Source organism: Trichomycterus rosablanca, chromosome 1 (genome assembly GCF_030014385.1).
Source record: "Trichomycterus rosablanca isolate fTriRos1 chromosome 1, fTriRos1.hap1, whole genome shotgun sequence".
NCBI classification, from domain to species: domain Eukaryota; kingdom Metazoa; phylum Chordata; class Actinopteri; order Siluriformes; family Trichomycteridae; genus Trichomycterus; species Trichomycterus rosablanca.
The window spans coordinates 86,615,494-86,631,371 of record NC_085988.1 but is presented as its reverse complement, the minus strand read 5'-3'; the positions used below and the strand labels follow the sequence as shown (position 1 = coordinate 86,631,371).

General features: G+C 44.1%; 1 protein-coding gene across 1 annotated transcript in view; it reads left to right on the top strand.

The window, feature by feature from the left end:
* LOC134316822 (sialic acid-binding Ig-like lectin 7) overlaps nucleotides 1-2,793 on the top strand; it is a 16,672-nt gene extending 13,879 nt beyond the window's left edge. Inside the window, exons 7-10 of the mRNA XM_062997316.1 lie at nucleotides 439-559; nucleotides 2,412-2,430; nucleotides 2,537-2,603; nucleotides 2,718-2,793. Of these exons, the coding sequence (XP_062853386.1) occupies nucleotides 439-559; nucleotides 2,412-2,430; nucleotides 2,537-2,603; nucleotides 2,718-2,746 (236 nt within the window). The 3' untranslated portion in view covers nucleotides 2,747-2,793. The remainder of the gene's footprint in view (nucleotides 1-438; nucleotides 560-2,411; nucleotides 2,431-2,536; nucleotides 2,604-2,717) is intronic.
* Nucleotides 2,794-15,878: the final 13,085 nt, after the last annotated feature.

Below are 15,878 nucleotides of genomic sequence, written 5' to 3'. Positions count from 1 at the left end.
TTATATATTATATAATATAGATAGCACACTCTGTAAGTAACCGATTCCGGACGCAGCCTGTGACTTAACTGTTGCATAGGCCAGACGTCACTCTCCAAGACGCAAGAAGAAAGCAAATATATATCTTTTTACTAAGGAAAATGACAAAAATAGTAACACACAGTAACTTGGATAAGTAACTTTAATCTGATTACTGGTTTGGAAATAGTAACGCGTTAGATTACTCGTTACTGAAAAATGTGGTCAGATTAGAGTAACGCATTACTAAGTAACGCGTTACTGACCTTCACTGCTGATAACCAGCAGTGTATCTGATAACCAGCAGTATGTCTGATAACCAGCGGTGTGTCTGATAACCAGCAGTGTGGTGTGGCTGTGTCTGATAACCAGCAGTGTGTCTGATAACCTGCAGTGTATTATATATTTTGAATTTTTCAGGAAATGCGATCCTGCTGCACTGGCCGTACCTGGTGCTCCACTTGTATGTGGTGGTTCCATCCTGTGTGGTTCTTCTCCTGTGTCTGATTATGATTGGATTTCTGATCTACAGATTAAACAGGTAAGCTGCTCTAACGTTCCTGTGATTTATACCCTCCACACTGTTAATACTCTAATGAACTGGTATTTTACAAGCTGTGGCCGCTGTGTCTTTCATTTGTGGTTTGTCTCCACCTAGCGGACATGATGAGAAATGCAGTTTATTACCGGCTAGAATAAACTGGTGGTGCCTGCACTCCCCAATGTGTGCGGGCCTCTTCTCCGGGTTTAAAAACGTGCCAGTAGGTGTAGTTGCTGCTCTAAATTGCCCCTGTATGTGTGAGTAAGTGGACATTCATTAAAAAAGGAAGGAAATACCTTCCCTAAACTGTTGCTACAGATTTTAATTTATATAGTTTTTTTCACGATTGATTTTAGACACCCGGTAGCGGTGTGTGTGTAGCTAAACAAAGTGAATGTAATAATAAGGAAATGTGTCCAAATACTTTTGGCTGGAGTGTATAATGTGCTGTGAAGGAATCTGGTTAATGTTATAATAAACGTGGAGGAATTTAGTCAGGCTTAAAACATTTGGTTTTAAATGCTTTAAATGTTAGAACTTAATCGTACAGAGGTGTCAAAAAGTATTTGCCCTCCTTCATGAGCACTAAGGAAAATGGACAGTGTGGCAATTCACAGATCGCAGATCGCTCTCTTCTGGCATCTATACTGTAAACTGTTCTCTCAGTTTCGGTTCCTGTTTTTTTGGAGTTCGGATCGGCCCCTCCAGCTCCTTGTGTTGGGCCCCCTTTTCTTAGTTAGGGTCGAGGGAGAAGCACTGGGGTGTGACCATGTGTTAGTACATTGGTGGATCAAGCAGCCAGTGCGCTGACCTTGGTCACGGTTCCACCTAGTGCTCGCCCTCTTAACTCCAGACAGTGTTCGATTACTGTGTTTCTGAAATAATAAATACATTTAATATACAGCGCTACCTTGAAACTGGACGTCAGTCGGTCCTGGGAGTGGTGTTGAGTTTTAAAGACGTTGAGTTTCGAGGTATTTCTCCCCATAAGGATGTTTGGAGAACCTGTTAATGCGTCCATGGTCCCGTGGAGCTGCAGATATTTTAGTCTCATGTAAAATAATGAGGTTTTTTTTTACTCTTAAACACTGAAAATAACACAAATATAATATAAACACACTGAAATACAATTACTAACAGTTAAACATCAATAAAAATACAATAAAAGCTGCACTTTAGTTTTACTTCTTTATTGTTTCCTGACGCTTCTTAATGGTGGAGATGCTCGATGTTGGAATAACGTATTCCCTTCAGCACCGGCGCATTCACACGAGAAGTGACTAAACCGCTGTTGCGCCGCTGTGCCGTTATTTTCTATGAAGTGTGACGGCGGTGCACAAAACTTAGCGTGACTTATTCAGATCATGTTCTCATGATGTCGAGTTTAAGGGTGTTGAGTTTCACAGATTTTGAGTTTAGGGGACGTTGAGGTACCGCTGTACATGTTTTATAAAATGTCACGCGTCTTTACTTGTTATCTTTGTGTAATATCATGTTTAATGATCTATGATTGAGCTCTAAATGTTGCTCTCTATTAGTGCTGCTCTTTAGCCTCGATGTTTTAAAATCTGTATGTTTATGTTCATGAACTCTTACTGCACTAACTTTTTATAAGCTATTTGACTATATATTCTTTTAGTTTTTCATGTTCTTCATTTTTTAAAGCACTTGATCTCTCTGGTTTTAATTTCATGTTCTTTTAACATCAACCAGAAATACTTTTAGCCATCGTTCATGATTTCTATTCTGCATGTAAAACATTTTAACACCAGTATTTGTGATTTTTTATTCTGAATATGAAAAAACAATGAAAATGTACAAATTTGCAATTAATTATCATTTATTCCTTTAGATTGTCTGGGAAAGTAAGGGTGAGTTCAAACACAGAAACATTATTATTTGTACTATTTATACAGTTTATTGTTCATTTTACTGTTTTATATATACTGTTAGTTATTTGTTGTTTATTATTTAAAGGTTTTAAAGAGGGGAGTTAGTTACACCTCTCTACAGCTCTGCCCTCAAGTTCAACAAGCCAACACAGGTCCCGTCACATTCAGTACCAGTATATTAATGTATCTTAATTTCACATTCATGTTTATTTTACCTAAATGTTATTAAATATTGAGACTGACCTGCTGTTCTGTGTGTGTTTCAGAGAGGGAAGTGAAGGAATACAAGGCCTAAAAATGTCCTTTGTTATTATATATAAATAAATAAAATATAAATGGTTATTAGTGCTTATTAGTGTTTTTTATTCTTCATTTTGATAATTAATCATTCAGTAATTTAAAAACAGTTTTGGAATGTAATAAATCATAGACAGTTTATTTTCCTGATATTTTTCCTGTTGTTGCATGGTGAGTCACATGACATTAACCCTCGACAAAAAGTGATAATTCTTCTTTTTAAACTGTATGAACAAATCATTTTTAATCAAAGTAGCAACAAATTAATAAAAGTAGTTGATAAAGAACCTTACAAATTAACATGACAAATCATTTAGTGTTACAAGGTGGCGCTATGAGCCACCCAGAGGTTTTTAGGAACCCTAAGCGAACACCACGGACTCAGGCCAGGCATCACAAGAAGAGAGCAGCATGGGGACCAGGGGGCTGGACCAGGGTAAGGTGAAACCAACAAAACAGTGGTGACTGGAGAGGAGGAAGGTAGCAGGGAACAGGGGATCCAGGAGGTGATGACAACTCTGGAGACTGAAGATCAGGAGAGTGACATGGAACAAGGGAATCCAGGAGATGATGAAACAGATACTCAATGCAGGAAGACTTGGGAGGTGAGACGAGGGGAACCAGGAGGCTGGGATTGAGGCAGGTGGGTTTGCCGGGAACACTGGAGACTGGAGAGGAGGAAGGTGACATGGAACAAGGAATCCAGGAGAATCCAGGACAAGAAAACAAACTCAAGGCAGGAATCCTTAAAGGAGCGATGAGGGAACCAGGAGGCTGGGAAGGAGATAGGGGACACTGATGGCTGGAGAAGAGTTTAGTGGCGTGAAGCAGAAGATCCAGATTAGGGGAATGAGCTTGATGGCAAGGGAAAAAAGGGGAAGCTTGACAATACAGGGAAAAAACCTAGAAGAGCTGCTCTCAGTAGTCGTGGGGTCACAAGTGTGGTCAGCAGGAACTGGGGAATGTCAAACAGGTAACATAAATCAGGGAACATCAACAGGAACAAAAAGGGGATCTGAACAGATGATCTAGATATGGAGAAAAACTAGGGGCCTTTAAAGGTAGATTAAGGAGAAGCTAATTGGAAGCAGGTGTACAGGGTAATTAATGGAGGAAATCTATTGGCTGATCAGCGAGAGGAAAAAACTGGTGCAGTTCCCTACAGCTCCACCAGGAGTCGCCAAAACTCCCCTGGGACTCCTGACATTTAGAGGTATTACGTCTGTTTATATAACGTTTTATTCTGAATGTGATTGGTAAATGTAGATGTATCAGTAGTTAAATGTTATTGTGTTACTGTAAAATCAGTATTTACACGAGTATTAGTCCTCCGCCAGTCTGGAACGACTCTCAGTCTATCAGAAGTGACACCTCAGCATCTTTTAGGACCGCTGTGGATAGTAGAGGAACACAACAGTCAACTTGAATCACCCAAAACAGGGGAGAAACCTGAAACACATGTATTATTCATGTACATTATTATACCCTTCACTCCGCAGTGGCAGATGGGTAAGACGTGTGGAGCTTGTCTGTTCTCCTAAGAAACACTAGAAATACTATGGTAAGTTACCAGAACTTGATAACAAATTCTTCATCTTATTTACCTTTGCTTAGTTTCTTTAGTTAAGACATAGCATTAGAAGCTATGTATGTGTAGCGCCCCAATCCCCCTAAGGTGAAAGCTTATGTCTTTGTCAAGGAAATAAGGATGGGGCCCTGGGTCCTGTGAACAATGTAGTCTTAGTGTTTTCTAGATGATTTTCCTAGACAACCAACAGTACTCAATAAGTGAAATAAACCAACAAATATACTTAAATAACACACTATTTACACGCTTTATTGTATACTTTTTAACTTAAATCAAAGTGTTTATAAATTATAATTATTTATCCTCTCAGGAATATTTTTAGCTACAAAATTGAAGTTTTAAATCATTTCAATAACCTTTTTAAGGTTTATTAAGTAACACAAATGCAGTCGTATACAATAGTTATAAAACAAAGCACATATGAAACAAACTTATGTAACCCTGTTACTTTAAATAAACAAATACATTAAATATATATTTCCTTAGAAATACAGTGAAACCCTCAACAGTTATTACTTCAATAAGTCAAATAAAAATATACAGTTCCCCTTTAGGTACTATATAACACGCATGCATGCATCATACTAATGCCGGCAATACCCAAATAAAAATCTTAACCCGTTGCAGGCCTGTTCCGTCGCTCGAGTGCGTTGGGGCCTTAAAACAATAAAGCACTGGCCGCTTCACTCCTTGGAGCAAACAAAAAAGAAATAAAAGAATGCCACAATTCTTTACCCGTCTCAGGTGAATGAAAGGGTTTCTTTACTCACACCGGATTGGCCAACCTGCAGAACGGTGCTCGGAGGAACGAACTTCCAAGGACGAAAGTCCCACTATCAGGCGTTGGTGAAAACAGGTGTGTAACGGTCCTCACGCGGCCGTGACCTCAGTCCCTCGGTCTCAGGTACAAAGGACCGGAGACTGACGAAAATCTAACTGTTATAGCCGTCTTCAATCGGCTGTACTTATACACACTAGCTCACGAATTGAAAAGCTAGGATTCTTTAAGACATATATATAGTAGAAACACGCTGCACTGCTTAAAAGTTATCGGATGGACAACATACGGCAGATACAACCCAGCACTATAATTAGGTAATCTAGCTGAAAACCTAGGACTGGTGTTTCACTTTTAATTTATTCCGAAAATCTCGGAATAATCATAATTTTACCCTCTCATTCCCGTTCTCTCCTCACACACATCCGCCACACACTTCCGCGAGCACACCTTCTCCCTTCCTCCTCCAACACCCGCCTCCAACCTCGCATCCAATCAATAAAATGGCTCTCTCCGACTGAACATTAACCCGTCCAATCAAATAGGACAGTGAAGGTGATTGACAGAAAATAAGTAAACATAGGTTGTAAGGAACACATGGAAAGTTATACTCTCCAATCTAACTTTACTCAATTCAAAGATTTAAAACTTTATCAAAACCAAAAATGACCAAACTGTTAAATGATTATCTATTTAGTTGAAGCTTAGTTATTAACTTATTAAAACTTATCATTTACAATTATCTATTCAAGGGGTTACATATGTATCACCATTTATAACCCACTCCATTGCACACCTGATACCTGATAGTGTATCAGTAGTAAGAAGACCTGTGTGAGTTGTAAGAACGATCTCGGCCTATTGAATCTATTTAGTGGTATTTAGAGTGATTGTAGATTAAAAATTAGAACTTAACTGTTCCAACTGCAGGCGGCTCAGTGGGTAGTGCTGTGCTCTCAGAGCAAGAAGGTCCTGGGTTCTAGGTAACTAGGGCCCCATATAAACATATACAGTGTATCACAAAAGTGAGTACACCCCTCACATTTCTGCAGATATTTAAGTATATCTTTTCATGGGACAACACTGACAAAATGACACTTTGACACAATGAAAAGTAGTCTGTGTGCAGCTTGTATAACAGTGTAAATTTATTCTTCCCTCAAAATAACTCAATATACAGCCATTAATGTCTAAACCACCGGCAACAAAAGTGAGTACACCCCTTAGTGAAAGTTCCTGAAGTGTCAATATTTTGTGTGGCCACCATTATTTCCCAGAACTGCCTTAACTCTCCTGGGCATGGAGTTTACCAGAGCTTCACAGGTTTCCACTGGAATGCTTTTCCACTCCTCCATGACGACATCACGGAGCTGGCGGATATTCGAGACTTTGCGCTCCTCCACCTTCCGCTTGAGGATGCCCCAAAGATGTTCTATTGGGTTTAGGTCTGGAGACATGCTTGGCCAGTCCATCACCTTTACCCTCAGCCTCTTCAATAAAGCAGTGGTCATCTTAGAGGTGTGTTTGGGGTCATGATCATGCTGGAACACTGCCCTGCGACCCAGTTTCCGGAGGGAGGGGATCATGCTCTGCTTCAGTATTTCACAGTACATATTGGAGTTCATGTGTCCCTCAATGAAGTGTAACTCCCCAACACCTGCTGCACTCATGCAGCCCCAGACCATGGCATTCCCACCACCATGCTTGACTGTAGGCATGACACACTTATCTTTGTACTCCTCACCTGATTGCCGCCACACATGCTTGAGAACATCTGAACCAAACAAATTAATCTTGGTCTCATCAGACCATAGGACATGGTTCCAGTAATCCATGTCCTTTGTTGACATGTCTTCAGCAAACTGTTTGCGGGCTTTCTTGTGTAGAGACTTCAGAAGAGGATTCCTTCTGGGGTGACGGCCATGCAGACCAATTTGATGTAGTGTGCGGCGTATGGTCTGAGCACTGACAGGCTGACCCCCCACCTTTTCAATCTCTGCAGCAATGCTGACAGCACTCCTGCGCCTATCTTTCAAAGACAGCAGTTGGATGTGACGCTGAGCACGTGCACTCAGCTTCTTTGAACGACCAACGCGAGGTCTGTTCTGAGTGGACCCTGCTCTTTTAAAACGCTGGATGATCTTGGCCACTGTGCTGCAGCTCAGTTTCAGGGTGTTGGCAATCTTCTTGTAGCCTTGGCCATCTTCATGTAGCGCAACAATTCGTCTTTTAAGATCCCCAGAGAGTTCTTTGCCATGAGGTGCCATGTTGGAACTTTCAGTGACCAGTATGAGAGAGTGTGAGAGCTGTACTACTAAATTGAACACACCTGCTCCCTATGCACACCTGAGACCTAGTAACACTAACGAGTCACATGACATTTTGGAGGGAAAATGACAAGCAGTGCTTAATTTGGACATTTAGGGGTGTAGTCTCTTAGGGGTGTACTCACTTTTGTTGCCGGTGGTTTAGACATTAATGGCTGTATATTGAGTTATTTTGAGGAAAGAATAAATTTACACTGTTATATAAGCTGCACACAGACTACTTTTCATTGTGTTAAAGTGTCATTTTGTCAGTGTTGTCCCATGAAAAGATATATGTAACGCTATGTGGGCTAGACGGACAGGAGGGGCGGACACAAACGCAGAGATGTGTAAACAACAGATTTAATATAACAAAAGACAGGGCATACCACGCTAAGAGGACTAACAAAGCTAACAAGGCTAAACAAAGACTAAACAGGACTAAACAGACTAACAGGACTAAACAGATTAACAGGACTAAACAGACCAACAGGATTAAACAGACTAACAGGACTAAACAGACTGGACAGGACTAAACAGACTAACAGGCTAAACAGACTAACAGGATTAAACAGACTAACAGGACTAAACAGATTAACAGGACTAAACAGACCAACTGGATTAAACAGACTGGACAGGACTAAACAGACTAACAGGCTAAACAGACTAACAGGATTAAACAGACTAACAGGACTAAACAGACTGGACAGGACTAAACAGACTAACAGGCTAAACAGACTAACAGGATTAAACAGACTAACAGGACTAAACAGACTGGACAGGACTAAACAGACTAACAGGCTAAACAGACTAACAGGATTAAGGACTAAACAGACTAAACAGAACTAAACAGACTAAACAGGCTAACGGACAGGCTAATACACACAGGCTAACAAACAAGGACTAAGCTAACAGACAGGGGCTGAACAGTGACTAAACTAAACAGGCTAACAAAGCTACACAGGCTAAACAGACTAAACAGGTTAAACAGACTAAACAGACAGGACAGGACTAAACAGACAGAACAGGACTAAACAGACTAAACAGGACTAAACAGACTAACTGGCTAAACAGACTAAATTACCAGGAGCAAACAGACAGAGTTACCATGGGCAAACAGACAGAGTTACCAGGAGCAAACAGACAGAGTTACCAGGAGCAAACAGACAGAGTTACCAGGAGCAAACAGACAGAGTTACCAGGAGCAAACAGACAGAGTTACCAGGAGCAAACAGACAGAGTTACACTCAATAATCTCCAACCAGCCTTTCCCTGAGCCTCTCCTAAATAGTAGCAGCTGGGGCTAATTAGCCCCAGCTAACCAATCAGGAGAGGGAGGCTGGCTGGAGACTGGGGAGAGAAGGGCGTGGCACACTGGAGCACAGGATCACCCTGAGGCTCCAAGCGTGACAGTAGGCCCCTCCCTGAAGGCACGACTCCTGGCGTGCCCAAATAAAAAAACCAAAAACAAAAAGGAGGTCCTGGACCCTGAGGGGCATATTTGAAGTAATTTAATATGCCTTGCGGGAGACCAGAAGCGCTGTCGGGGAGCGCCGACGAGAGTTCAAAAGCGCCGTCGGGGGGCGCCATCGCCGGAACAGAAGTACCATCGGAGGGCGCCAACACAGAAACAGGAGCGCCATCTGGGGGCGTCATCTCGGAAACAGGAGCGCCATCTGGGAGTGCCAACGAGGAAACAGAAGCACCTTCGAAGGACACCAACTCTGGAACAGGAGCGCCATCAGGGGGCGCCAACTCAGGAACAGGAGTGCCGTCGGAGGACACCAACTCTGGAACAGGAGCGCCATCAGGGGGCGCCAACTCAGGAACAGAAGTGCCGTCGGAGGACACCAACTCAGGAACAGAAGTGCCGTCGGAGGACACCAACTCAGGAACAGAAGTGCCGTCGGAGGACACCAACTCAGGAACAGAAGTGCCGTCGGAGGACACCAACTCAGGAACAGGAGCGTCGCCGAGGGACGCCCATTCGGGAACAGGAGTGCCATCAGGATGCGCCAACTCGGGAACAGGAGCGCCATCGGGATGCGCCAACTCGGGAACAGGAGCGCCATCGGGATGCGCCAACTCGGGAACAGAAGCCAGCTGCGTGGAGCCTGGCGAAGAGGTTTCGGGAGTCAGCTGCGGTGAGCCTGGCGAAGAGGCTTCGGGAGTCAGCTGCGGTGAGCCTGGCGAAGAGGCTTCGGGAGTCAGCTGCGGTGAGCCTGGCGAAGAGGCTTCGGGAGTCAGCTGCGGTGAGCCTGGCGAAGAGGCTTCGGGAGTCAGCTGCGGTGAGCCTGGCGAAGAGGCTTCGGGAGTCAGCTGCGGTGAGCCTGGCGAAGAGGCTTCGGGCGTCAGCTGCGATGAGCCTGGCGAAGAGGCTTCGGGAGTCAGCTGCGGTGAGCCTGGCGAAGAGGCTTCGGGAGTCAGCTGCGGTGAGCCTGGCGAAGAGGCTTCGGGAGTCAGCTGCGGTGAGCCTGGCGAAGAGGCTTCGGGAGTCAGCTGCGGTGAGCCTGGCGAAGAGGCTTCGGGAGTCAGCTGCGGTGAGCCTGGCGAAGAGGCTTCGGGAGTCAGCTGCGGTGAGCCTGGCGAAGAGGCTTCGGGAGTCAGCTGCGGTGAGCCTGGCGAAGAGGCTTCGGGAGTCAGCTGCGGTGAGCCTGGCGAAGAGGCTTCGGGCGTCAGCTGCGATGAGCCTGGCGAAGAGGCTTCGGTAGTCAGCTGCGGTGAGCCTGGCGAAGAGGCTTCGGGAGTCAGCTGCGGTGAGCCTGGCGAAGAGGCTTCGGGAGTCAGCTGCGGTGAGCCTGGCGAAGAGGCTTCGGGAATCAGCTGCGAAAATCCTTGAGAAACTCCTTGAAACAGCTGTGAGGACCCTGAAGAGGCGTCCGAAGTCACTAGCGAAAACACTGGAAAAACGTCATTCAGCTGCGAGGACCCTGGAGAGGCGTCCAAAGTCAGCTGCAAAAACACTGGAGAAACGTCACTCAGCTGAGAAAACACTGGAGAGGCGTCCGAAATCAGCTGCTTGGACCCTGAATATGCGTCAAAAGCCAGCTGTTTGGACCCTGGAGAAACTGGACTCAGCTGCGAAAACACTGGAGAGGCGTCCGAAATCAGCTGCTTGGACCCTGGAGAGGCATCAAAAGTCAGCTGTTTGGACCCTGGAGAAACTGGACTCAGCTGCGAAAACACTGGAGAGGCATCCGAAATCAGCTGCTTGGACCCTGGATATGCGTCAAAAGTCAGCTGTTTGGACCCTGGAGAAACTGAACTCAGCTGAACCTGAGTACACGGGACTGGAGCCGGCAAACAAACAGAGAGACCCTCGGAGCCCTTGGGGTCGAAACAGGAAATAGGACCTAAATAATTTTGGCTGGCTCCTAACATGGACTTGGGACAGTCACGAGCTTTATAAGCGGGCACTGGCTCCTGGACCACATCCGCAGTGGGCACTGGGGAAAACTTAACCTCCCCAGTGGGCACTGGATGCCAGGTATAAGCTGCAGTGGGCACTTTGCTACATGAAAATTTGGTTCTCATGAGGCCCTCAAAATCCTTCACCGAGTTCAGCACAACTCCCCTGTCAGACCAAAGCTGCTTAGCCCACTCACGAGCAGCACCCCTCAGTCTAGACATCATAAATCGTACCTTGTCGATTTCAGTTGGCTGGGGGTCCAGAAGGTTCTGCAGGTAGAGCTGGCTCTGTAGAAGGAAGCCTTCAACCCTATGGTTGCTTCCATCATAAGGAGCCGGCCTACTAAGCGGGAAGACTAGAGGAAACCTCATAGATCCCAAGTCTGGGAAAACATGAACAAGCAACATCTCGCTGTGTCCTAATAGGGGGAGATTATTCTGTAACGCTATGTGGGCTAGACGGACAGGAGGGGCGGACACAAACGCAGAGATGTGTAAACAACAGATTTAATATAACAAAAGACAGGGCATACCACGCTAAGAGGACTAACAAAGCTAACAAGGCTAAACAAAGACTAAACAGGACTAAACAGACTAACAGGACTAAACAGATTAACAGGACTAAACAGACTAACAGGCTAAACAGACCAACAGGATTAAACAGACTAACAGGACTAAACAGACTGGACAGGACTAAACAGACTAACAGGCTAAACAGACTAACAGGATTAAACAGACTAACAGGACTAAACAGACTGGACAGGACTAAACAGACTAACAGGCTAAACAGACTAACAGGATTAAGGACTAAACAGACTAAACAGAACTAAACAGACTAAACAGGCTAATGGACAGGCTAATACACACAGGCTAACAAACAAGGACTAAGCTAACAGACAGGGGCTGAACAGTGACTAAACTAAACAGGCTAACAAAGCTACACAGGCTAAACAGACTAAACAGGTTAAACAGACTAAACAGACAGGACAGGACTAAACAGACAGAACAGGACTAAACAGGACTAAACAGGACTAACTGGCTAAACAGACTAAATTACCAGGAGCAAACAGACAGAGTTACCATGGGCAAACAGACAGAGTTACCATGGGCAAACAGACAGAGTTACACTCAATAATCTCCAACCAGCCTTTCCCTGAGCCTCTCCTAAATAGTAGCAGCTGGGGCTAATTAGCCCCAGCTAACCAATCAGGAGAGGGAGGCTGGCTGGAGACTGGGGAGAGAAGGGCGTGGCACACTGGAGCACAGGATCACCCTGAGGCTCCAAGCGTGACAATATACTTAAATATCTGCAGAAATGTGAGGGGTGTACTCACTTTTGTGATACACTGTATATATATATATATATACAGTGTATCACAAAAGTGAGTACACCCCTCACATTTCTGCAGATATTTAAGTATATATTTTCATGGGACAACACTGACAAAATGACACTTTGACACAATGAAAAGTAGTCTGTGTGCAGCTTATATAACAGTTTAAATTTATTCTTCCCTCAAAATAACTCAATATACAGCCATTAATGTCTAATCCACCGGCAACAAAAGTGAGTACACCCCTTAGTGAAAGTTCCTGAAGTGTCAATATTTTGTGTGGCCACCATTATTTCCCAGAACTGCCTTAACTCTCCTGGGCATGGAGTTTACCAGAGCTTCACAGGTTGCCACTGGAATGCTTTTCCACTCCTCCATGACGACATCACGGAGCTGGCGGATATTCGAGACTTTGCGCTCCTCCACCTTCCGCTTGAGGATGCCCCAAAGATGTTCTATTGGGTTTAGGTCTGGAGACATGCTTGGCCAGTCCATCACCTTTACCCTCAGCCTCTTCAATAAAGCAGTGGTCGTCTTAGAGGTGTGTTTGGGGTCATTATCATGCTGGAACACTGCCCTGCGACCTAGTTTCCGGAGGGAGGGGATCATGCTCTGCTTCAGTATTTCACAGTACATATTGGAGTTCATGTGTCCCTCAATGAAATGTAACTCCCCAACACCTGCTGCACTCATGCAGCCCCAGACCATGGCATTCCCACCACCATGCTTGACTGTAGGCATGACACACTTATCTTTGTACTCCTCACCTGATTGCCGCCACACATGCTTGAGACCATCTGAACCAAACAAATTAATCTTGGTCTCATCAGACCATAGGACATGGTTCCAGTAATCCATGTCCTTTGTTGACATGTCTTCAGCAAACTGTTTGCGGGCTTTCTTGTGTAGAGACTTCAGAAGAGGCTTCCTTCTGGGTGACAGCCATGCAGACCAATTTGATGTAGTGTGCGGCGTATGGTCTGAGCACTGACAGGCTGACCCCCCACCTTTTCAATCTCTGCAGCAATGCTGACAGCACTCCTGCGCCTATCTTTCAAAGACAGCAGTTGGATGTGACGCTGAGCACGTGCACTCAGCTTCTTTGAACGACCAACGCGAGGTCTGTTCTGAGTGGACCCTGCTCTTTTAAAATGCTGGATGATCTTGGCCACTGTGCTGCAGCTCAGTTTCAGGGTGTTGGCAATCTTCTTGTAGCCTTGGCCATCTTCATGTAGCACAACAATTCGTCTTTTAAGATCCTCAGAGAGTTCTTTGCCATGAGGTGCCATGTTGGAACTTTCAGTGACCAGTATGAGAGAGTGTGAGAGCTGTACTACTAAATTGAACACACCTGCTCCCTATGCACACCTGAGACCTAGTAACACTAACAAATCACATGACATTTTGGAGGGAAAATGACAAGCAGTGCTCAATTTGGACATTTAGGGGTGTAGTCTCTTAGGGGTGTACTCACTTTTGTTGCCGGTGGTTTAGACATTAATGGCTGTATATTGAGTTATTTTGAGGGAAGAATAAATTTACACTGTTATATAAGCTGCACACAGACTACTTTTCATTGTGTCAAAGTGTAATTTTGTCAGTGTTGTCCCATGAAAAGATATACTTAAATATCTGCAGAAATGTGAGGGGTGTACTCACTTTTGTGATACACTGTATATATATATATATATATATATATATATATATATAAAGATATATATATATATATATATACAGTACAGGCCAAAAGTTTGGACACACCTTCTCATTCCTGTGTTTTTTCTTAATTTTTTTAAATTTTTTAAAAAAATTCTCATTCCTGTGTTTTTTAAATTTTCATTGTAGATTAATACTAAAGACATCCAAACTATGAAGGAACACATATGGAATTATGTAGTAAACAAAAAAGTGTTAAACAAACCAGAATATGTTTTATATTTTAGATTCTTCAAAGTAGCCATATTTTGCTTTAATGACAGATTTGCACACTCTTTAAAATTTTCTCAACCAGCTTTATTAGGTATCCACCTGGAATGGTTTTCAATGAATGTTTGCGCCTTGTCTAGAGTGAATTTTTGGAATTTGTTGCTTTTTTAATGTGTTTGAGACCATCAGTTGGGTTGTGCAGAGGTAGAGTTGGTAAAATATAAAACATATTCTGGTTTGTTTAACACTTTTTGGTTCACTACATAATTCTTCATAGTTTGGATGTCTTCAGTATTAATCTACAATGTAGAAAATAAAAATAATCAAGAAAAAACATTGAAGAGAAGGTGTGTCCAAACTTTTGACTGGTGTGTCCAAACTTTTGGCCTGTACTGTATATATATATATATATATATATATACAGTGTATCACAAAAGTGAGTACACCCCTCACATTTCTGCAAATATTTCATTATATCTTTTCATGGGACAACACTATAGAAATAAAACTTGGATATAACTTAGAGTAGTCAGTGTACAACTTGTATAGCAGTGTAGATTTACTGTCTTCTGAAAATAACTCAACACAGAGCCATTAATGTCTAAATAGCTGCAACATAAGTGAGTACACCCCACAGTGAACATGTCCAAATTGTGCCCAAAGTGTCAATATTTTGTGTGACCACCATTATTATCCAGCACTGCCTTAACCCTCCTGGGCATGGAATTCACCAGAGCTGCACAGGTTGCTACTGGAATCCTCTTCCACTCCTCCATGATGACATCACGGAGCTGGTGGATGTTAGACACCTTGAACTCCTCCACCTTCCACTTGAGGATGCGCCACAGGTGCTCAATTGGGTTTAGTCCATCACCTTTACCTTCAGCTTCCTCAGCAAGGCAGTTGTCATCTTGGAGGTTGTGTTTGGGGTCGTTATCCTGTTGGAAAACTGCCATGAGGCCCAGTTTTCGAAGGGAGGGGATCATGCTCTGTTTCAGAATGTCACAGTACATGTTGGAATTCATGTTTCCCTCAATGAACTGCAGCTCCCCAGTGCCAGCAACACTCATGCAGCCCAAGACCATGATGCTACCACCACCATGCTTGACTGTAGGCAAGATACAGTTGTCTTGGTACTTCTCACCAGGGCGCCACCACACATGCTGGACACCATCTGAGCCAAACAAGTTTATCTTGGTCTCGTCAGACCACAGGGTATTCCAGTAATCCATGTTCTTGGACTGCTTGTTTTCAGCAAACTGTTTGCTGGCTTTCTTGTGCGTCAGCTTCCTTCTGGGATGACGACCATGCAGACCGAGTTGATGCAGTGTGCGGCGTATGGTCTGAGCACTGACAGGCTGACCTCCCACGTCTTCAACCTCTGCAGCAATGCTGGCAGCACTCATGTGTCTATTTTTTAAAGCCAACCTCTGGATACGACGCCGAACACGTGGACTCAACTTCTTTGGTCGACCCTGGCGAAGCCTGTTCCGAGTGGAACCTGTCCTGGAAAACCGCTGTATGACCTTGGCCACCATGCTGTAGCTCAGTTTCAGGGTGTTAGCAATCTTCTTATAGCCCAGGCCATCTTTGTGGAGAGCAACAATTCTATTTCTCACATCCTCAGAGAGTTCTCTGCCATGAGGTGCCATGTTGAATATCCAGTGGCCAGTATGAGAGAATTGTACCCAAAACACCAAATTTAACAGCCCTGCTCCCCATTTACACCTGGGACCTTGACACATGACACCAGGGAGGGACAACGACACATTTGGGCACAATTTGGACAT